This window comes from Lytechinus pictus, chromosome 14, assembly GCF_037042905.1.
Source record: "Lytechinus pictus isolate F3 Inbred chromosome 14, Lp3.0, whole genome shotgun sequence".
NCBI lineage: Eukaryota > Metazoa > Echinodermata > Echinoidea > Temnopleuroida > Toxopneustidae > Lytechinus > Lytechinus pictus.
Window position 1 is genome coordinate 20,792,317 of NC_087258.1, and position 20,769 is coordinate 20,813,085.

The 20,769-nt window shown below is 34.7% G+C and overlaps 2 protein-coding genes across 2 annotated transcripts; both read left to right on the top strand.

Annotated features, from left to right (window-relative positions):
* The first annotated feature begins 277 nt into the window (after nucleotides 1-277).
* Nucleotides 278-6,720, top strand: LOC135156625 (tripartite motif-containing protein 55-like). The gene is made up of 2 exons (XM_064109400.1): nucleotides 278-1,005; nucleotides 5,283-6,720. The coding sequence occupies exons 1-2, from the start codon at nucleotides 370-372 to the stop codon at nucleotides 6,543-6,545; spliced, it is 1,899 nt and encodes a 632-aa protein (XP_063965470.1). The 5' UTR covers nucleotides 278-369; the 3' UTR covers nucleotides 6,546-6,720.
* A 6,457-nt stretch (nucleotides 6,721-13,177) lies between these two features.
* Nucleotides 13,178-20,769, top strand: LOC129276494 (E3 ubiquitin-protein ligase TRIM71-like). Its single transcript, XM_064109689.1, has 2 exons — nucleotides 13,178-13,935; nucleotides 17,324-20,769. The coding sequence occupies exons 1-2, from the start codon at nucleotides 13,303-13,305 to the stop codon at nucleotides 18,377-18,379; spliced, it is 1,689 nt and encodes a 562-aa protein (XP_063965759.1). The 5' UTR covers nucleotides 13,178-13,302; the 3' UTR covers nucleotides 18,380-20,769.

Sequence of the window (20,769 nt, forward strand, 5' to 3'; positions counted from 1 at the left end):
ACAATGACAATTCATATAAATAAAGATTCTTTGCATGTATACAATCAATAAACAATCAAACAAATAAATATATCAATATCAATGAGATTACAAATATTTTAAAAATGATTACAAATGAAATTGAATATATACAATCCGGGATGAAAAAAAAACTCCCTCTTTCGATGGAATAATGCATACTTAACGCTGTCAAGTTCAAAGGTAGGTGGGAATACCCAGTTCTATTAATAGAACGTTCCTACTTCAATTCACAATAGTGCGCTTTTACAATTGCAGCACTACGAGTGATTTGTATCGAAATGCACTGTTGGCTTCGTTGTAATGTGATAGTTCTTGTGGTTGGATTTAATTAGATCTCTTTATTTAGCGATGGCTGAGAAGTGTGGATCAGAGAAAGCATCAAACTCTTCACCGAACCTGATATGTCCATTATGTCTTGATATATTTGTTGAGGCGACAATCTTAACTTCATGTGGACACACATTTTGTAGGCGATGTCTCAAGAAATACGATCTAACCCACCAGGACCTTGATCACATGGTCTGTCCTCTCTGCAGGGAGATCACCAAGTTGTCCGCCAACCGTGTCGATGATCTCCGCCTGAATGTCTCTATCAACGGATGCGTAGACGATTTCTACGCCAAGTGTGGAGGGATGAATGCTGTCCTCGAGATGTGCCAGAAATGCACCGCTTGCAAGTCTCTGAAAGACGCTGTGTCGTTCTGCAGAACATGTAATTATTACATGTGTGATGAGTGCTTACATTGTCATCAACATCTTACAGTCGTCTTTGAAGGTCATGAGATTGTCTCCATGGATGATGTCATCGAAGGGAAGGTCAGCATTGGTCATTTATTCGAGAAGTGTTCCATCCACAAACAAGAAAACAAAGATATGTTTTGTGAGGATTGTAAGGTCCATGTCTGTCAAAAGTGCGCACTCGTTGATCATCAAAATCACAAAATCAAGAACCAGGTTAACTTTGAGCAGGAGTTGCGACGGAAGGTAAATTCATTCATAATTATCACAGTAAAAAACCCTGTATAAAAATCTATATAACGCTGTTCACTATTTGAACCTTACAGTAGTTGTTTAGAAGTTTAAACAACCAGTATTAATTTTGAGAATCAAATATTAATAATCAAACATAGCTGTTTAAAAGTTTAAACGCTTAGAAAATATTTAAACAAGTAATGTGAGGTAAAAGTTGTATAAAAAATGTAGGCAATATTTTGAAAGCGTACACTCATGAAAAGTTTAGGCAAAAAAGGCCAAATTTTTAACAATCACTGCGCAACATACTTTCCATACTACTATTGGATAAAATCTGTCCAAATTGGGTAATAAAACTAATAATTCGGTAATAAATTTGCTCAATTAGATAATAATTGCCCAGAATATATAGGCATGTATATATTTCTTTACAAACAAACTTTACCCAACATAGTGGACAGTATGTTGCCCAACATAATAGGTAGATTAAACATGGTTATAAATACTGAGGGTGATCTTAAAAATTAATTAATAAGAATAAACACCAAAGATCATACCAGGTTTAATAATGATTCTGATGGTGACAACAATAATACTTATAATCACAATATTAAGGTATATAAGATATTAAGAACAGTAACTGGACTTTAAAGATTGAAAAAATAATATTAATGACAATGAAATATTAATGATAATAATAATTATAATAACAAGAATAATAATACTTATAATCATAGACATGAATATTGATAAATAGAATGACAACAATAATACAGATTGACAAGGATGAATAATACTTTGCAATACCATAATCAGTATGTAAAATGTTTTTTTTTTTTTTTACCCTTCCACAGGGGTCCTTTATTGAAATCACTATAATACATATTTTTTGACAATACATGATTGAATAATTAACACAGTATATGACACACAAGTTGAATATTTACAATACAATATTCCATAAAATTATCGTAACATTTGTATAAAAAAAGCAAAATCAAAGATCAAAGTGCAAAGGAAAACAAAAATCCATACAAGATATATATATATATATATGTATTTTAGAATGATATCTGAGAGACTTAATGTCATAAAGTAAAATATGACCACCTTTTTATGAATTTCTTCTCTTTCAGATTTGTTTTATATATATACTTTTCCATACCATAATAAGGCTTTATTTCAGACAAAATGTGGTCGAAAACTGGAAGACAGTGTTTGCATTTTGCTGCAAAAATTTCTTTTCTAACGATTATAAAAATACAATTAAGAGCACCATTGTTTCCGTAAAAACCGAATAGTTTATTCTGGTTTGAAATTTTGATATGCAAATTGTTACGAGAAAACCAAATTTCGAGTTGAGACCATATTTCGTTTGTGTGGGCACAAGAACAAAAAATATGCATAACAGTTTCTTTATAATTATAACAAAAAGTACATAAGTTATCTGTAACCAATTTAAATCGTAACAAAGCATCTTTCATATAAATAATTCTATTCACTATTTTGAACTGAAACCAGCTCATGTTGACATCTGCAGTTGAATAAAAATTGACGTGTGCATTGTATTTGCGTTGAAAATCAAAATATGAGAGAAATTTTCCATCTGTTCCCAAAATATCATTAACAAAACGCACCCCATTAGCACACCAAGACCTATAAAATATTCCATTATTATTCATTTTAATTTTTGGATTATTCCAAAGGGCTTGACATGCAACGTCATCAACAATAAGGCGGGAAAGATCTGAAAAGGCCAACAATACCTGTGCCCAAAATGGGTTATTCATTGATATAGCAAGTGATTTATAATGCTCAGCCCCCATGAATAATTGAAAAGATGTATATGGTGCAGGCAAAAATAATTGAAACATGTGAAAAGTAAAATTTTCAGAACAAGAAATAAACCTTTTTATCCATGAAATTTTTAATGATTTGGAATGGATAAAAATATCAGTCATCCTAACACCACCCTCACTATACGATTGACATATTTGTTTCCTACTTATTTTATCAGGTTTGCCTTCCCATATAAAGTCGTAAAAACATCGGTGAATATCATTCATAATTTCTAATTTTGGTTCTGGAAAAGATAAAAACAAGTAATTCAATTTCGGTATAAATATAGATTTAACAATGGTTACCCTCCCTAAGGGAGTCCAAGATCTTTTTCGCCATACCGCCATATGACGTTTTATTTCTTTAAACTTTTCTTGATAATTGTAATCAACCATTCCTGATAATTCAACTGAAAAGTCTATACCTAGGTACCTAAAATATCCTTCCGAAATCCAGTTCAGTTTGTACTCGTGTAAAATCTCTTTTTTGAAAGTTCTATTCTTCCCAATCCATATCACCTGGGTTTTAGTTATGTTAATTTTGAGGTTGGATATTTTTTTCAAATTCATCAAGTGTATCAAGGGCACATTTTAAATCTTGTTCCGAACCATTGAGTGTCAAAAGGGTATCATCTGCATATTGTAACACTTTAAGTGTTTTCCATTAATATGCATTCCCTCTAGTTTGTCTGAGTGTCGAATCAAAATACCAAGAATCTCACTGACTAACAAAAAAAGATAGGGAGATAAAGGATCTCCTTGACGACACCCTCTTCCTATATTAAACCTATTTGTACAATGTCCGTTAACTAACACACAAGAGGTTGCGTCTGCATAGAACAATTTTATCCACCTTTTAATGGATGGACCGAAGCGAAAAAAATCCAGGACATTGAAAAGAAAATTATGTGATACAGAATCGAAAGCTTTTTCAAAATCAACAACCAGAAGCATGCCAGCTATATCATGTAATTCACTGTAAAGTAATGTGTCATACAATAAACGAATGTTTTCACCTATGAAGCGACCATTAAAAATACAGTTTGGTTTTGATGAATTAAAAAAGACAGAACACCTTTGAGTCTGTTTGCTATACAACTGGACGCTATTTTATAGACAACATTTAATAGGGAGATAGGTCGCCAATTTCTTAACAAGTGTCTGGGTTTGTTTCCTTTCGGAATTAAAGTAATTATTCCCATTTTTTGTGAATTAGACATATGTCCTGAAAAAATACGCATAATTTAATGATCTAACCAAAAAAGTTTGATATCTTCCCAAAAATAACGATAAAATTCTACGGTAAAACTATCCTGTCCGGGCGATTTACTATTTTTCATGAGCTTTAAAACGGAAAGGACCTCATCAACATTCAAAGGACCCTCCAATAAGGACGACATTTTAGGGGACACCTTAGGAATACCAGGAAAATTTAATAATAATTCAAAGTTGCTTACGTTGGTTTCCTTTTCCGCATAAAGATTAGAGTAAAAATTAAATATTTCATTGATTATGTCACTTTGCATTTCTAAATTATCACCATTTTCAGTGGATAACTGACGTATTTCTTTATTAATGCAATTTGTTTTTCTAAATTTCAAAAGAATTTAAAAGGCTTTTCACCAAACTCCATCCACTTAATCCGAGATCGAATCGCAATTCCTTCATCATGTTTATAAGATTTTAAACAAAATGTTTCCAGTTCTGATTTTGCTTTATCAATTTGATCCAAATATTTTTTATATCCAGATATTTTATCGTCGGTGTCGGTAATCACCAGTTTTCTTTCACGCTCTTCAATTTTTTTTTCTAAGTCTTTTTCTCTGTTTATATTTTGTTTTTTTTACAAAGGAGGCATGTGATATTGCTTCTCCTCGTATTATCATCATTAAAGTTTCGAAAAATAACTGATCGTTTATATTGAATTCACAATCACCTACTATTCGATCATTTTCATCAAATTTTACTTCGTCTCTCGCATAAAATATAGTCGTATCGTTTATTACTTTTTTGATATTAGAAACAAATTCATCACTTTTCAATAGAGAATTGTTGAATTTCCAAAAACCAGGACCTCTTTTTATCTTATTCAAGTTGAGACTTAGACAAACTAAAGAATGATCTGTGCGATAACCTGAAAATATGCGAACTTTCTGAACAAGTGAAAGGAGCTCCGAAGAAATTAAAAAGAAGTCTAATCTACTCTGTTTTAAGTATGTAAAATGTTGTTGCATTTAATCCAGTTCTTTATTCTTTATGTTGAATTACATTGATGATTATTACCGTTATTGTTTAAATATGACGTACAATTTTGTAATTATCTGTTGTCTCTCTTCAAGCTTATTCAGAAAATCGTATGTCATTCTGTTTTAGTATTTCTTATAATACGCCTTTATGGAATATTTCCAGATCTAACTCGCTGTTTTTACATATCACACTTTCATTGTGTAGGTGACAGACCTTGCTCAGCGATGTGCCGACAAGAAAGCAGAGCTGGAGAAGAACATTCAGAACATAGAAATACAACGTAATGAGGTACACACTGCAGTGCAGACACTACTAGATGATGCCAGACAAGCCTACAGCATCAAGGCCAAACAGCTGGAAGAAAATCTTCGAAATCTCACCGACCAAATAAATGCCTTAAAGCATAGTTTTGATGACGACCTCGACGTCTTGAAGTCAAAAGATCGACAGAGGATCAAGAGTATTTGTAGCTCAATTACTTTGGTAGATAATGACAGACTGGGTCATCTTGAGACAGACACTCTATCTGCTCATATCTTGCTCTGTGAGGAGCTGGATGCCATGCTGAAGGAGGTTTCCCGTCACACTTCTGCGGAAGCTATTAAGAAGAAAGCACAGGAGAAGAGGTTCAAACCAGCAGACGATACTCGTCTTGACCTCGGGAGCATCTCAGGATCAGATCCCAAGATGGATGTCATTCAGTGTGTTGATCTACGGGGAGGGATGTGGGGTATGGCACGGCACTCCAATAGCACTGTCGCTATCGGGTATGGGGATTATGCACAAGGTATTGATATCATTGATTCAAATGGTGGGAAGCAGCAGTATAGTAACACACCCTTAAGTGACATGGAATGTAGTGATCTGGTGTTGCAACGGGACGGGACATTATGCGTGTCGACTGGTTCTACAGAAGCCCACATCTACTCTCCCCTTGGCTCCAGGAAAGCAACAATCCACGTGAGAAACAATGGATATATTCTCAGAGTTAACAGGAGTCCAACAGATGAAATCATCATTACTAACTATGGAAAACAAGTCTATATCTATGACCCGACAGGATCCACTCTTAAACACACTGTTCAAACAAAGCACGATACCTATCAGGCATCTACCACCAGGACGGGTTTGATCGTCACGAGTTCATGTTGGGGCAATCCAAGCGTGGTGACGGTCTATGACAGTGATGGCAATGCTGGTGAGTCTCTACAAGCTCCAGAGGATGTCCACCTGTATGCTGCCGTGGATGAGCAGGACAGGGTGTATGTAGCGAGTGTTGATAAGAAGAATAGTAGCGTAGTGATCAGACTCTATGATCTTGATGGTCTGAACCTGAGGGAAAGAGTTGAGTTCAATGCACTAGATATGACATTGGGTAGTGGTTGGTGTCACTTGGTTTCCCTCTCCCCAGACATGCTCGCCTTTGCTTGTCACAAGAAGTTATATTTCATCAAGGTATCTCTGTAATACACTTTATATCACACTATGTAGTATGGAAACTGACGTGCTTTCACCCTGCTACAAATCTACTTTAACACGTGTCGATATTCAGTATGACATGTATATTACTTACGATGTAATACCTTTTTCTAATGACAAAATCAGTTAATGTGATACAGATACAATACCATTTAATTCGTAGAAAAAAAAAATATGTTTCGCAGCCAGAAGCTGGATAAAATATGAAAATTTTAGAATTTAATACGACAATATTCAAGTGATACAAGTGATAAATAAAATGAATCAATTAATGAAGTGTAAAAATTATACGTTACTTTGCACCAATTTTACGAGTATTGAATATACCATTTAGTCTGCAACAAACAGGTATACCGTGCTTATTATTGTAATTATCATTTATTAACATAAAGATAAAAATATAACTAAGTGTTTATTGAAAATATAATAAAGCAATTAGCAAATGTAATTTCAAATAAATCAAGATAATTACTATCATACTTACTAATGAAAATATTTACAGCGCATTAGGGGAATAAACGGAAAATAAGCAGAAAGACTACACTCTACACAGTATTAGACCATTTTGCTTTCACATCATGCGAAAGTTTCGTACCACCATACTCATGCCTATTCACTATTTGTATATTATTCAGTTGAATTAACTTTGGTGATGGAATGATGACTTCTTTTGGACCTTCTAGACTGTAAAAACTGTGGTGTTAAAACTGACATCAATTGGTGATAATATATAAAATAACACCCTAGAGATTGAACATAACACCAAAGAGTGTAAATGTAACAACCATATGTGTTTTAATAACACCTATAGGTGTAAAACTAACACCACCAATTTAACACCGGTGTAAAATAACTGGTGTGGTCCTCTATGTATACCGGTTAACACCACAGTTTTTGCTGTCTAGATGTTTCTTGCATTTTGTTTTTGATAATTATGTGATCTTCTCCAAGAGGGAAAGATGTACCAACCGCTGATAACCAGTTATTAAAAAAACCCAAATATTTGCTGGTAAAAAATCCTCCTTTTGTTTAAGAGTAGTCTTGAAAATATACGATTTTGATTTTCTTTGTTTTAGAATGTTTACGAGACATGTGAAGAATATTTCCTATTCTTCTTTTGTCATATTTGATTCCTTTTGAAAAGGAATGGAAGCATTGTAATTGTAATTCGTATAAATTAGTGAACAGGTGGAGATGTGTATATATATTCTATATTCCTTTTCCAATATATGCGTGTATAAATACAAACTTTATCTCAATTATTATATACTTAATATTGCATATAGGAATGTATTGTATACGGTGTAAAGTATAATTACAAATCTTGAATTATCGTTACATTAAGGTGTAGAGGCCTTCTAAGAATTATTTAGAGAAAATTCATACAGATAGATTTCACTCTCTACATTCAAGCACGTAACAACGATCACTTCAGATCCCAGAATTTGACACCCATTAAAACTGCAAAATTTTTGCAGTTTTAAAAGAATATTTATGCAATCCTTATCCCGAATTTGCACCTAACAAATTGGTGTTAAAAACCCAAAACTAAACCACCGCTATATTTCGAAATTAAAAATGGAAGTTTAATAAAGTAAAAATAGATAATTGTATATCTGGAAAATAAAAATTGCAACTAGCTTTTTTAGTACAAGCCCCAAACGACGAAATTCTGCGATTGCGATTTTAGGATCATTAAAACAGCCTTAAAAGAACGTTCTTAATAGAACCTTTTTAAGCAATAATTCTAGAGACCAAGGTATCACCTTTAACGTATTAAGGGGGCCAACTCGATGCAGGTCGATCTGTGGTTATTTTTTTTAATAACATTTCATTGTACTTAGAATTTAATGTATAAATGATTTTTTTTCTTGTGTAAATATCACGATTTATATTTTAGAAATGCATGCCATTGAATTACTGCCCTCTCAGAGGTTAGTCTATGAGAATCTTTTGTTTATAAAATGTTATAGTTATGACTTATGTTTTAAACGACTCTGTTTATCCTTGGGGAAAGAGTATTTTGATTTGAATTGATTACAACATTTATAGTTTTATAATGTCGGTATAGGGTTTTTTATCATTTTACAATACATGTTTCCTGATGACATGAATGCATCAATATTAGTGACTATGCGTAGAGCTATTAGATGACTTTATTTTGAATGTAAACCAGTGACATCAGGGCCCCGTAGCACAAATTTGAAAGAACAATTCTGATTGGTTCTTATTCAGTCTAAAGAGCAAAATACGCATGCAACGACGATCTTGATAGGCTATTTCATTTAGCGATTAATCGCTAACTTTTGTGATATCTCGCCTAGTTAGTTTAACATGAAAAAAGAGCAAATCGGCTTTATGTTTTGAAATGCACTTCTGGGGCCAGTTACACGAACCGTAACAACCATTTTAGATGGATATCTCTACGAATGATTGAATTGACTACAATGTACAATTAATCATGAATCCCAAGCATACGATCAATCGCTAACCTTTGTGTTACGGGACACTTGTAGACTTATGCACTGTATAAATGGGAAGGGTATACTCTCTCTCTATATATGTATAATATAAAAATATAGAAAAATATCCTATCTCTTAATGTGCTGACTGCAGAATAAATATCTTGTTTACTTAAATAAAGAATCACCTTTACAGAAGAAAGGCCACTAAAGCGGCAAATCATTTGATTACGTTATACATAGGCTACATTTTGATATTCAATTGTTTTATTCTCTTAGGCCTATATGTATTAAAATGCATTTAGCAAAGCAAACGAGACAACAAATAGAAACAAATGGATATCCGATTATTTTATATAAGATATATAAATGGTGAAGATAGAAAACGAGGGAAAATTATTCCGAGAGGACAATCTAGAGTTTGCTATGTAAAAACGACTAATGTATATTTGATTAGAATTGAAGTATATCGAGCATATATATGTAGCTATTATTCCTTTTGAATTGAATCTATGGATTTCTCTTTTCATTAAATCTTAAATACAAGAAAATTTAATCAAGTCTGTTCAAACTTTGAACTTGCTGAATACTAACTACATACAGTGCTTGCCAAAGAATGAAGGGGGGGGGGGGTATTCGGTGTGTGTGAGAGAGGGGGGACGAGAAGAGAGTGGAATATGAAGATGATTTACTTAAAAACCAAGAATTGTCTATCACTAATTTCGGTTGAAAAAAAATACATGAATAGTTAACACTATCAGATTCTGGTAAATAGTTTTAATAGGTAATCAGTGAGACATCAACATGAATTCTGAGAGTCTCTAGTAAAAATAAAGGTTGAGGAGGGGGGGGGGGGGTGTCTTCTAAAATACATTCGTGTTACATTTGCTATAATTGACGACTTCCGGCACATGTGTATGTGATATAAGCGTCATGGCGACAAATGTGATGGTAATGATTATGATAGATGATGGTGATGATGAAGATGATGATGATAAAGACGATGATGATGATGATGATGATGATGATGATGATGATGATGATGATGATGATGATGATAGTGGTGTGGTGGTGGTGCTGGTGGTGATGAAGTTAGTGGTAAAGATGGTGATGCCGACGACGATGATGGTGATGATGATGGTAATGATGATGATGATGATGATGATGATGATGATGATGATGATAGTGGTTTGGTGGTGGTGCTGGTGGTGGTGCTGGTGGTGATGAAGATGGTGGTAAAGATGATGATGATGACGACGACGACGATGATGATGATGATGATGACAAAGGTGGTGTGGTGGTGATGAAGTTAGTGGTAAAGATGGTGATGCCGACGACGATGATGGTGATGATGATGATGATGACGGTGATGATAAGTTATTACGGAATAACCATCGTTAATACGCATGGTGGTGATAAGCAGAGATAGATGTGAAGGGTAATTGAGATATAAATTACTTTTGGACGCGATGATCATAATGAAAATAAAATAAGATTATTGATCATTGATCTGTATACATGTATATTCAAAACAGCAAATTTATCTCAAGTGACATCCGACCGGTGTGTTGGCTCAGTTGGTAGAGCGTCCGTCTCACAACTGAGAGGTCGGGGGTTCAAACCCCGGCCGCGTCAGACTAAAAGACGTTAAAAGATGGGAGTTGCAGCTGCTACCCTGTTTGGCGTTCAACATCAATGGGATAGAGCCTCGTCGATCTGGCGCTGCACAGCGGCTGCGGGGCCCACGATCAATTGCGCAAAGCAAATTGTCGGAGTATTTCATTTCATGTCTATTTCGAACAATAAATTATGGATTTTCATAAAATAGCCTTTATTAAACAAATCATCAAACTTAAATAAATGTTTAAGTTAAGGAAAAACTTTAGGTGGACACTTTGATTTAGAAATTATTATTAAAATGGGCCATGTACGAACACCCAGAGGGAGAAAGGAAAGAAAGAGAATGTGGGAGAGAGAAAGAGAGAGAGAGAGAGAGAGAGGGGGTTGAAAGAAAGGGAGAAAGAATTAAAGAAAAAAAGGTAAGAAATTAAAAAAAAAGTAAAGTAGCAACGATGAAAAGAAGAGTAGGAAAGAGGCATCAAAACAATAATATCGGTTTTTCGAAAAGAAAAAAGGTAAGAAATTACAAAAATAAAGTAGCAACGATGAAAAGAAGAGTAGGAAAGAGACATCAAAACAATAATATCGGTTTTTCGAAATAATTACGCACATATTAAGAAAGTAAGACTGGTATCAAAACTGTGTATGATGGCGCTATTCCAACTTCTTAAACGGCGGCATTACTTCGGGTACACTATGTGCGTAATATGTTCTTTGTGATTTAAGTCTATTTTTCATCATGGAATCGTATTAAGATAATTGACAATAATTCATAATTACTCGGATACTGATAGGGCCTACTGTAGCAACAATTTAGTAGAAATTTACTTCATCTCTTGACCATGCTAATGAGAATCTTTGTCATTATCTTGACAGTGTTACGGTGGAGCTCCAAAGTCAGTGAATCCTACCAAAAATAAACATGAAATGTATTTAGAATGTTCAAGTCCTGCCATTTTTTTTTAGATATCTAATAATAAATTAATTTGATAAACTTTCAAATTCAATAAAGTTTGTTTCTCTGGGCTCGCTGCGTATTGTAGTGTTGTCTATATTCAACACTCGGCATGAAGAAATGCACTTTGTGGTGGGGTTCACTAACCTTGAAAAGGAAAAGTGGACAAGGAACGGGAGCCACTCTTACTAAGGTATTAGAAAATAAAGCTAGAAAAATATAGAAAGAAAGTACTACCCCCCCCCGAACAGACAAAGAAAAACTTTAAAAGGAAAGAAAGAACAACAATGACAGACAACAATAAACATTGAGAAAAATATCTTTCCTATAATAAAACAGAATGAAAAAAAAAGAAAAATACACAAATAAAGAAAAATAAACACAGAAAAAAATAAAGAGATGGAGAGAGTGGGGGGGAGTTGGGAGAGAATATGAGAAGAGTGGATCAGGAGTACATGAGATGAAACCTGAGCGAGAATCAAAGATGAGAGAAAGATACAAACATTTTTTAAATTATCCCAACACAAACATTACTGAATGATTTCCTTTTACTCAAACAATTAAAAAAAGAGCATAAAACCACAATGTCACGAAACAATATCGACATACAGAATGAGAACTTTCCTTTAAAGATTTTTGTTCTTGTTACCGAATAATGATCTCTCAAAATATGGAACATTTAGTCAGGTACCACAACAAAATCGCTTCTTGAAAGAGAAATAGCGATGCATTACAATATTGAAAATATCAAATCATCCATGCTGAGATTTTTACACATGTAGACAAAAATTGTGGAAAAAATGACCTACTTTTTTTTCATAATCAGATATCTAAATGATGAAAACAGATTCTGTCTGTAAAGGAAAATTGAAACATTCAAGTCAGGTAACCTAATGAAATATTTTCTTGATAGAGAAAAAGAGATGCACATCCAATATTGGAAATATCAAATCATCCATTCTGGGATTTATGCATATGAAGGGAAAAACACGGAAAATTGACTCTTTTGTTTTTTGCATAATAATATCTGTAAATGAGTTACACTGAAAAGGCATACTCTCTTTTAATAAAGGAAAATTCGAAAATTCAAGTAAGGTAGCCGAATAAAATATCTTCTTCACATTCAAGTGAGGTAACCTAATGAAATATTTTCTTGATAAAGAAAAAGAGATGCACATCCAATATTGGAAATATCAAATCATCCATTCTGGGATTTATGCATATGAAGGGAAAAACACGGAAAATTGACTCTTTTGTTTTTTGCATAATAATATCTGTAAATGAGTTACACTGAAAAGGCATACTCTCTTTTAATAAAGGAAAATTCGAAAATTCAAGTAAGGTAGCCGAATAAAATATCTTCTTGATAGAGAAATAGAGTTGCATGCATACAATATGAAAGATAAAATCATCCATTGTGGGATTTTGCACATGAAGACAAAATGCCTGATTTGATAACGACGCCCCTTCTATCGATGAATAAATACATAACGCGCAGTTCAGTTCAAAGGTAGCTGATAATACCCAGTTATATTGTTATAGGATGTTCAAAGTGGGTGTGTTTGACTTGTAGTTGAATTTGTATTGAAGTACGACAATAGTATGAACCTAGACCATTGCGTTGTATCACGAACTTGACGTTTCAATATACGTTAGAACTGATAGACATTTAGGAATTTAGATCTCGTGTTTGTAAATTAATTCAGCGATGGCTGAGAAGTGTGGATCAGAGAAAGCATCAAGCTCTTCACCGAACCTGATATGTCCATTATGTCTTGATATATTTGTCGAGGCAATAATCCTGACTTCATGTGGACACACATTTTGTAGGCAATGTCTCAAGAAATATGATCTAACCCACCAGGACCTTGATCACATGGTCTGTCCTCTCTGCAGGGAGATCACCAAGTTGTCCGCCAACCGTGTCGATGATCTCCGCCTCAATGTCTCCATCAACGGATGCGTAGACGATTACCACGCCAAGTGTGGAGGGATGAACGCTGTCCTCGAGATGCGACAAAAATGTTCTGGTTGCAAGCTTCAAGGAGATGCTGTCTCATTCTGCAGAACCTGTAATAACTACATATGTGATAAATGTTTGCAATGTCATCAATATCTGTCAGTCTTTGAAGATCATGAGGTTGTCTCCATGGATGATGTCATCGAAGGGAAGGTCAGCATTGGTCATTTATTCGAGAAGTGTTCCATCCACAAACAAGAGAACACAGATATGTTTTGTGAGGATTGTAAGGTCCACGTCTGTCACAAGTGCGTACTCGTTGATCATCAAAATCACAAGATCAAGAACCAGGTTAACTTTGAGCAGGAGTTGCGACGGAAGGTAAATTTATTCATAATTATCACAGTAAAAACTGTTTAAAAATCCGTATCGCTGTTTACTATTTGAACCTTATATTAGTTGTTTAGAAGTTTAAACAACCTTGCTTATTTTTTTTTGAGAATCAAATATAAATAAATCCATAATTTATTGTTCGAAATAGACATTAAATGAAGTACTCCGAAAATTTGCTTTGCCCAATTGATCGTGGGCCCGGCGGCCGCTGTGCAGCGCCAGATCGACGAGGCTCTATCCCTTTAATTGTTGAACGCCAAACAGGGTAGCAGCAACTCCCATCTTTTTGCGTCTTTTGGTCTGACGCGGCCGGGGTTTGAACCCCCGACCTCCCGGTTGTGAGACGGACGCTCTACCAACTGAGCCAACACATCAAATTCAAACATCAAATTCAAACTGTGCTTATTAATATTTTTTAAACACTTGCGTATTCTATTTAAACAACTACCTGTAGGGTTGAACACCATTGTATAGAACAATAAACAGCATTTTATACACACATTTTATACAGGGCTATTTTCTATTGAAAGTTAGATTGATAATTAAATGTTCAAACTCAAACTTTGCGGTTTAAGATATTAAATTATTTAAATTAGTACTGTAAGGTTTAACAGCGTTGCATATAAATTTCAAACAGCATTTTTACTGCGTATAAAAGGTAGATTTAGTATGGTTATACACTGATATCAAATATTGAGGGTGATCTTTGATATCGAAAAGAATAAAGAGCAATTATAGTTTTTGATAATGATTATGATTGTGAGGACGATAATAATGAAAATAATTGGACTATTACTACTACTACTACTACTACTACTACTACTACTACTACTACTACTACTACTACTACTACTACTACTACTACTACAACTACTACTACTACTACTAGTACTACTACTAGTATCTACTAGTACTACTACTACTACTACTACTACTACTACTACTACTACTACTACTACTACTACTACTACTACTACTACTACTACTAGTACTACTACTACTAGTAGTAGTAGTACTACTACTACTAGTAGTAGTAGTACTACTACTACTACTACTACTACTACTAATAATAATAATAATAATACTACCACCAGGGGCGGATCCACCCTCTGCCAATAGGGGGGGGGCCGAATTTTTTGTTTACCCATATTTTCCCCGATCGGTCGCTCAAAGTTGATTGTTTCTTTGAAGGGGTTGTCCCAGTGGCGTTATGAGCCAAAAAAAATTGAGGGGGCTCGAAATGGCGTATCGCGTAAAATTGATAAGATGTTACGAACGAGCAAAATTTTTTGGCATTTTAATTACAAAAATTCAAGTTCTTGATAGATTTGAACATAATATTTGGAAAATAATATTATATTTCACCCTTTTCCCTTTCCTTTTCTCTTTTTTTCGTGATCGTGATCTTGATTTTTTTTTTTTTTTTTTTTTTTTTTTTTTGGGGGGGGCAAAACGCCAATGTCCTAACAGTAATTTCTTAGCTTTATTCTTATGTAGCAATTTCATAAGCCCTATTAAAATAGTGTGAGCGCGAAGTGCGAGTTAACAATTTTGAAATTTCATGTATTTTGTCCTGAAAATTCAGTTGAACATTCTGGGCAATGTTTGTAAACTTGAAGAAGATGCGTATGTAACTAGATAATTACTGCGAGCGCGAAATGCGAGCAGAAATGTTTATAATGCGTTCTGGCCTTGTCGAAGAGGGACCCGTTAAGGACGATTTGCAGTTAGCCATATACATATTTCAATGATTATATAATGCGAGCGCAAGTTGAAATTTTTTGACGTTCCGGCCTAAAAAATTAAGGTTCTTTGCATTTTTTGTAATCATGAATGGTATAAGTATTATAACCAAACAATCGATGCGAGCGCGAAGAACGAGAGGAAAGAAAAATTAGATTTCAAACTTAAAAACGTGACACTCTCTTCATGTTTTGTAAATCATGAAAAAATGGGTATAACTTGATATCTTCCTACATTAATAATGCGAGCGCAAAGGGTGAGCAGAACATTTTTGATATTCTGATCTGACACTGGATATATAGGCTCATAATGATTGAAATAGAGAACAAGCTGCGTATCTGAATAAACATGCTTGCGCGTGTTTCAGATTTCGACCTAGAATCTGGGCATTCTAAATACCCTTTTTTATCATGAAAATCAATAAAGCGAGCGCGAACTTCGAGCTTTAAATATTTGATATTCCAATCTGAAAAAGGTCAATTTAAGCTCTGTATTTCAAGCACTTTGTAGGAAAAATATGAGGTGGATATGAATCACAGTTAAAAAAAGATCTGATATGTTTCATTATTATTACTTTGAGTTTTGACATAGGACAGGGACATTCTAAAAACATTATGTCATCATATTTTTGATAAACTGTCATGAAATGGGGATTTTTAGTAGTTTGTTATAGAATTAATATTGAGATATACAAATCAAATCACCAATCAAAATGCGAGCGTGCAGCGCTAGCTATTACGTTTTGACAATTTGACCTGAATAGGGATATTTGAAAACTTTATGGAATGCAGGAAAATAATAGGTACCTGACAAATCAAATTTTGCGAGCGCACAGCGCGAGCAGAAAATGTTAATATTCAGAAGATAAAACAAATTCTTACAGAATGAAACAAAATAATGAAAGTTTGAATATCCAAGCTGAAATACGTTTTGTATATTAACTACAAAATTTGATATTTAAGCTCCATGTTGAGCAAGATATATAAATCACCTAAAAGGCAATGCGAGCGCGAAGCGCGAGTGAAAATTTTATACTGTACAGTGGCATGAAATATTTTTTCCCCTCATCTTATTTTATTCACTCGCCTTCCTCCTCTTATGTTCCCCCTTCTTTCTTTTCCTTTTTTTTAAATTTCTTTCCCCTTTTTTCTTTTTTTTGCTCCGCCAATAGGGGGGGGGGGGGGGGGGGCGGGCCCCTCTGGCCCCCCTGGATCCGCCTATGACTACCACTACAACTATTACCACCACCACTACCACCACTAATAACTAATAATAATAACATTTTTAATAAAAAACTATAATAATGATAATCATTATTATGATAATAATGGATGCTGTTGATTACACAATGATAATGATTATAATTTGTAATACCATCATCAATATTATAACTGTGGCATCTAATCCAGTTGTTCTTTATTCTTTATGTGAATTACAGTGATGCTTACTATCGTTATTGTTTCAATGTGACATGCAATTTATGGATATATGTGGTCTCCTTTCAAGCTTATTCAGAATATTGTCTGTTATTCTGTGTGATTTACTTTCGTTTCGTATATAATTTGTTGTTTTATCCTTTAAGGATCCAAATCTAACTCGCTGTGTTTACTTATCACACTTTCAATTCATATAGGTGACAGGACTTGCCCAACGCTGCGCTGACAAGAAAGCAGAGCTAGAGAAGAACATTCAGAACATAGAAATACAACGTCATGAGGTACACACTGCAGTGCAAACACTACTAGATGATGTCAGACAAGCCTACAGCATCAAGGCCAAGGAGCTGGAAGAAAATCTTCGAAATCTCACCGACCAAATAAATGCCTTAGAACGTAGTTTTGATGACGACCTTGACGTCTTGAAGTCAAAAGATCGACAGAGGATCAAGAGTATTTGTAGTTCAATTACTTTGGTAGATAATGACAGACTGGGTCATCTTGAGACAGACACTCTATCTGCTCATATCTTGCTCTGTGAGGAGCTGGATACCATGCTGAAGGAGGTTACTGATCACACTTCTGTGGAAGCTATTAAGAAGAAAGCACAGGAGAAGAGGTTCAAACCAGCAGACAATGCCCGTCTTGACCTCGGGAGTATCTCAGAATATACTGATCATCCATCTACGGCAGCCATAAAGAAGAAAGCACAAGAGAAGAGGTTCAAACCAGCAGACGATACTCGTCTTGACCTCGGGAGCATCTTAGGATCAGATCCCAAGATGGAAGTCATTCAGTGTGTTGATCTACGGGGAGTGATGCTCGGTATGGCACAGCACTCCAATAGCACTGTCGCTATCGGGTATGGGGGGAGTGCACAAGGTATTGATATCATTGATTCAAATGGTGGGAAGCAGCAGTATAGAAACACACCCTTCAGTGACATGAGATGTTATGATCTGGTGTTGCAACGGGACGGGACATTATGCGTGTCCCCATGTGATGCATCAGAAGCCTACATCTACTCTCCCCTTGGCTCCAGGAAAGCAACAATCCATGTGAGAAACAATACTAATTATTATCTCAAAGTTAACAAAAGTCCATCAGATGAAATCATCATTACTAACTATGGAAAACAAGTCTATATCTATGACCCGACAGGATCCACTCTTAAACACACTGTTCGAACAAAGCACATTACGTGGCAGGCATCTACCACCAGGACGGGTTTGATCGTCACGAGTTCATGTTGAGAGGATCCAAGCGTGTTGACGGTCTATGACAGGGATGGGAATGCTGGTGAGCCTCTACAAGCTCCAGATGATGTCTACCTGTATGCTGCCGTGGATGAGCAGGACAGGGTGTATATAGCGAGTGTTGATTGGAAGAATGGGAAGGTGGTGATCAGGCTCTATGATCTTGATGGTCTGAACCTGAAGGAAAGAGTTGAATTCAATGCACTTGATATGACATTGAAATATGGGTGGTGTTACTTGGTTTCCCTCTCCCCAGACATGCTCGCCTTCGCTTGTGCTTATAAGTTATATTTCATCAAGGTATCACTGTAATCCAGATTGTCTTACACCATATAGCATCACAGTCCAATATTGTGTAACATGTATTCACCCAGCTACCCCGTTTTACCTCCATGGTTCCATATTCTATTGTTTATTCTAATTTCATGATATCTTATTCCAATGGTAGGATCCATCATGTGACATTCGTAGGAATACACAGACTATTCACGCTTGCTATAGAACTATCAGTAAAATTCCTTTAAAATTGGGTTCTCCTGGCTGAAAATAGTAAAATCAGAATATATATTATGATATGCTCCATAGTATAAAATGGCAAAACGCTGAAAATTTCATCAAAATCTGATAAAACAACTAATCAATATGTTAGTTTATCGATGTTCTGTGAAAACAGCTCTATGCATGCAATGACCAGTGATAGGTGGGCTGATGATGTGTGGTCCCAACTTTCCCTTTTCTTATTTCATTAAAGGACATCACAATGTTTGTGTGTAAAATATGTTTCAACAATGATGATATTACCGTCAAAGCAGTAACCAATCTTATAACAGTGTCACCAAAGTATTAAACGCAATGCTGATAAAATTTTCAGTTTTCAGTTTTTTGTTTGTCACTCTCAGCCTGAGTACCCCTTCATTACTGTATTGATCTATATTATGTAAATAATTTTGGGTGTATATATACTGTATATAAAACATGTTGGTGAGGATTTTTATACTGGACTGTGGAGAAAGTGCGATTGGTTGGTTGTTAGTAATCAACCAGTGAACAGACGGCTTAAGGTCCTCTTCGAGGGACCTGATAATAATATCGTATAAAAGGGCACTAGCGCTCTGACTTGTCATCTAACCCACTCCACCGGATTGAGAGACCAACATAGGCCAACGATTTCATGTATGTGTGTTTATAAGCAACCATATCCTTGAGGCATAGCCATGTATCTGATTCAAATTTGTTTTGTTCATATTCTCGTAGTTATCGTGTACAGTAATGTACAGTATATATGGACATCAACATATTTCCTTAAAGCGTCGGATATATTTGTTATCATGTTTATTTCATCATGTAATGACTTCATAATTTAATAGGTTGTTAGGCGCAACGAACTTTTCTATTGAATTTGATCATTATAATGCATATGATGATGACCCCTGAAGAATACAATGTGAACGTGTAATCACTTTGTAAATAAGCTCCAATATAACATACAGTGTAAAACGCTGTTTAAAATCTTAAGCACGTTATTTAATCCCATCACTGTAACATCTATTGTTTAAACTTTTTAAAGAAATTGTTTAAAAAGTTTAAACAATTAAAAAAAAAAGTTTAAACAACTTGTTGTTAGAGTGACCGAGTTAAACAGTGTACTTTTTTACTGCTAAGTGACTGTGTAAAATTTGTACATTTTGATTATGTTCACTCTCTGTTGTTTCATGTTGTGGTTGGGTTGTTAAGTGGTTTTACTTGACTCGAACATCAGAGAGTAGTTAGAGATTTCTTACAGGTAGGAAGGGTATTTTATTACTCAGCATGAGTGCGCCCTCTAACTGAATAGACATTATAGGTTATCAGTTGAACAAATCACATAAACGGGATTCTGTTTCATGTGTCACGTGGGCTGTTATTCTGATAGCGATGGTCAGGCAAAATGAAATTTAATGATTTAATCGATACATTGTATACATATATATATTCCATATTCTAATAGTTATCGTGGAATGTACATATCCATTACCATATTTTTTAAAATGTTATTTATCAGTTAATGACTATTCAAGCGATGAGTCATAAATGTTTGGCTCAACTAATTTTTCTATTAGTTTTGGAATTTGATCATAAGCCTATATGAGATATGATAAGCTGTATATATGTGCCGTAATTGTTGGCATAGCGAAATTTTCTATTAGTTTCTGAATTTGATCATAAGCCTATATGAGATATGATCAGCTGTATATATATGAGCAATTGTTGGCATAGCGAACTTTTCTATTAGTTTCTGAATATGATCATAAGCTTATATGAGATATGATAAGCTATAAATCTATGTAGAGTATATTCTGTTGTCTCCTATGAGGAAGATCAAAATATAAAATCACTTTGCTTAACAT

Coding starts and splice junctions, on each gene's coding strand:
- LOC135156625 (XM_064109400.1), top strand. CDS start 370: ATGGCTGAGAAGTGTGGATCAGAGAAAGCATCAAACTCTTCACCGAAC. Junction 1,006..5,282: donor AGCAGGAGTTGCGACGGAAG/GTAAATTCATTC, acceptor TTCATTGTGTAG/GTGACAGACCTTGCTCAGCG.
- LOC129276494 (XM_064109689.1), top strand. CDS start 13,303: ATGGCTGAGAAGTGTGGATCAGAGAAAGCATCAAGCTCTTCACCGAAC. Junction 13,936..17,323: donor AGCAGGAGTTGCGACGGAAG/GTAAATTTATTC, acceptor CAATTCATATAG/GTGACAGGACTTGCCCAACG.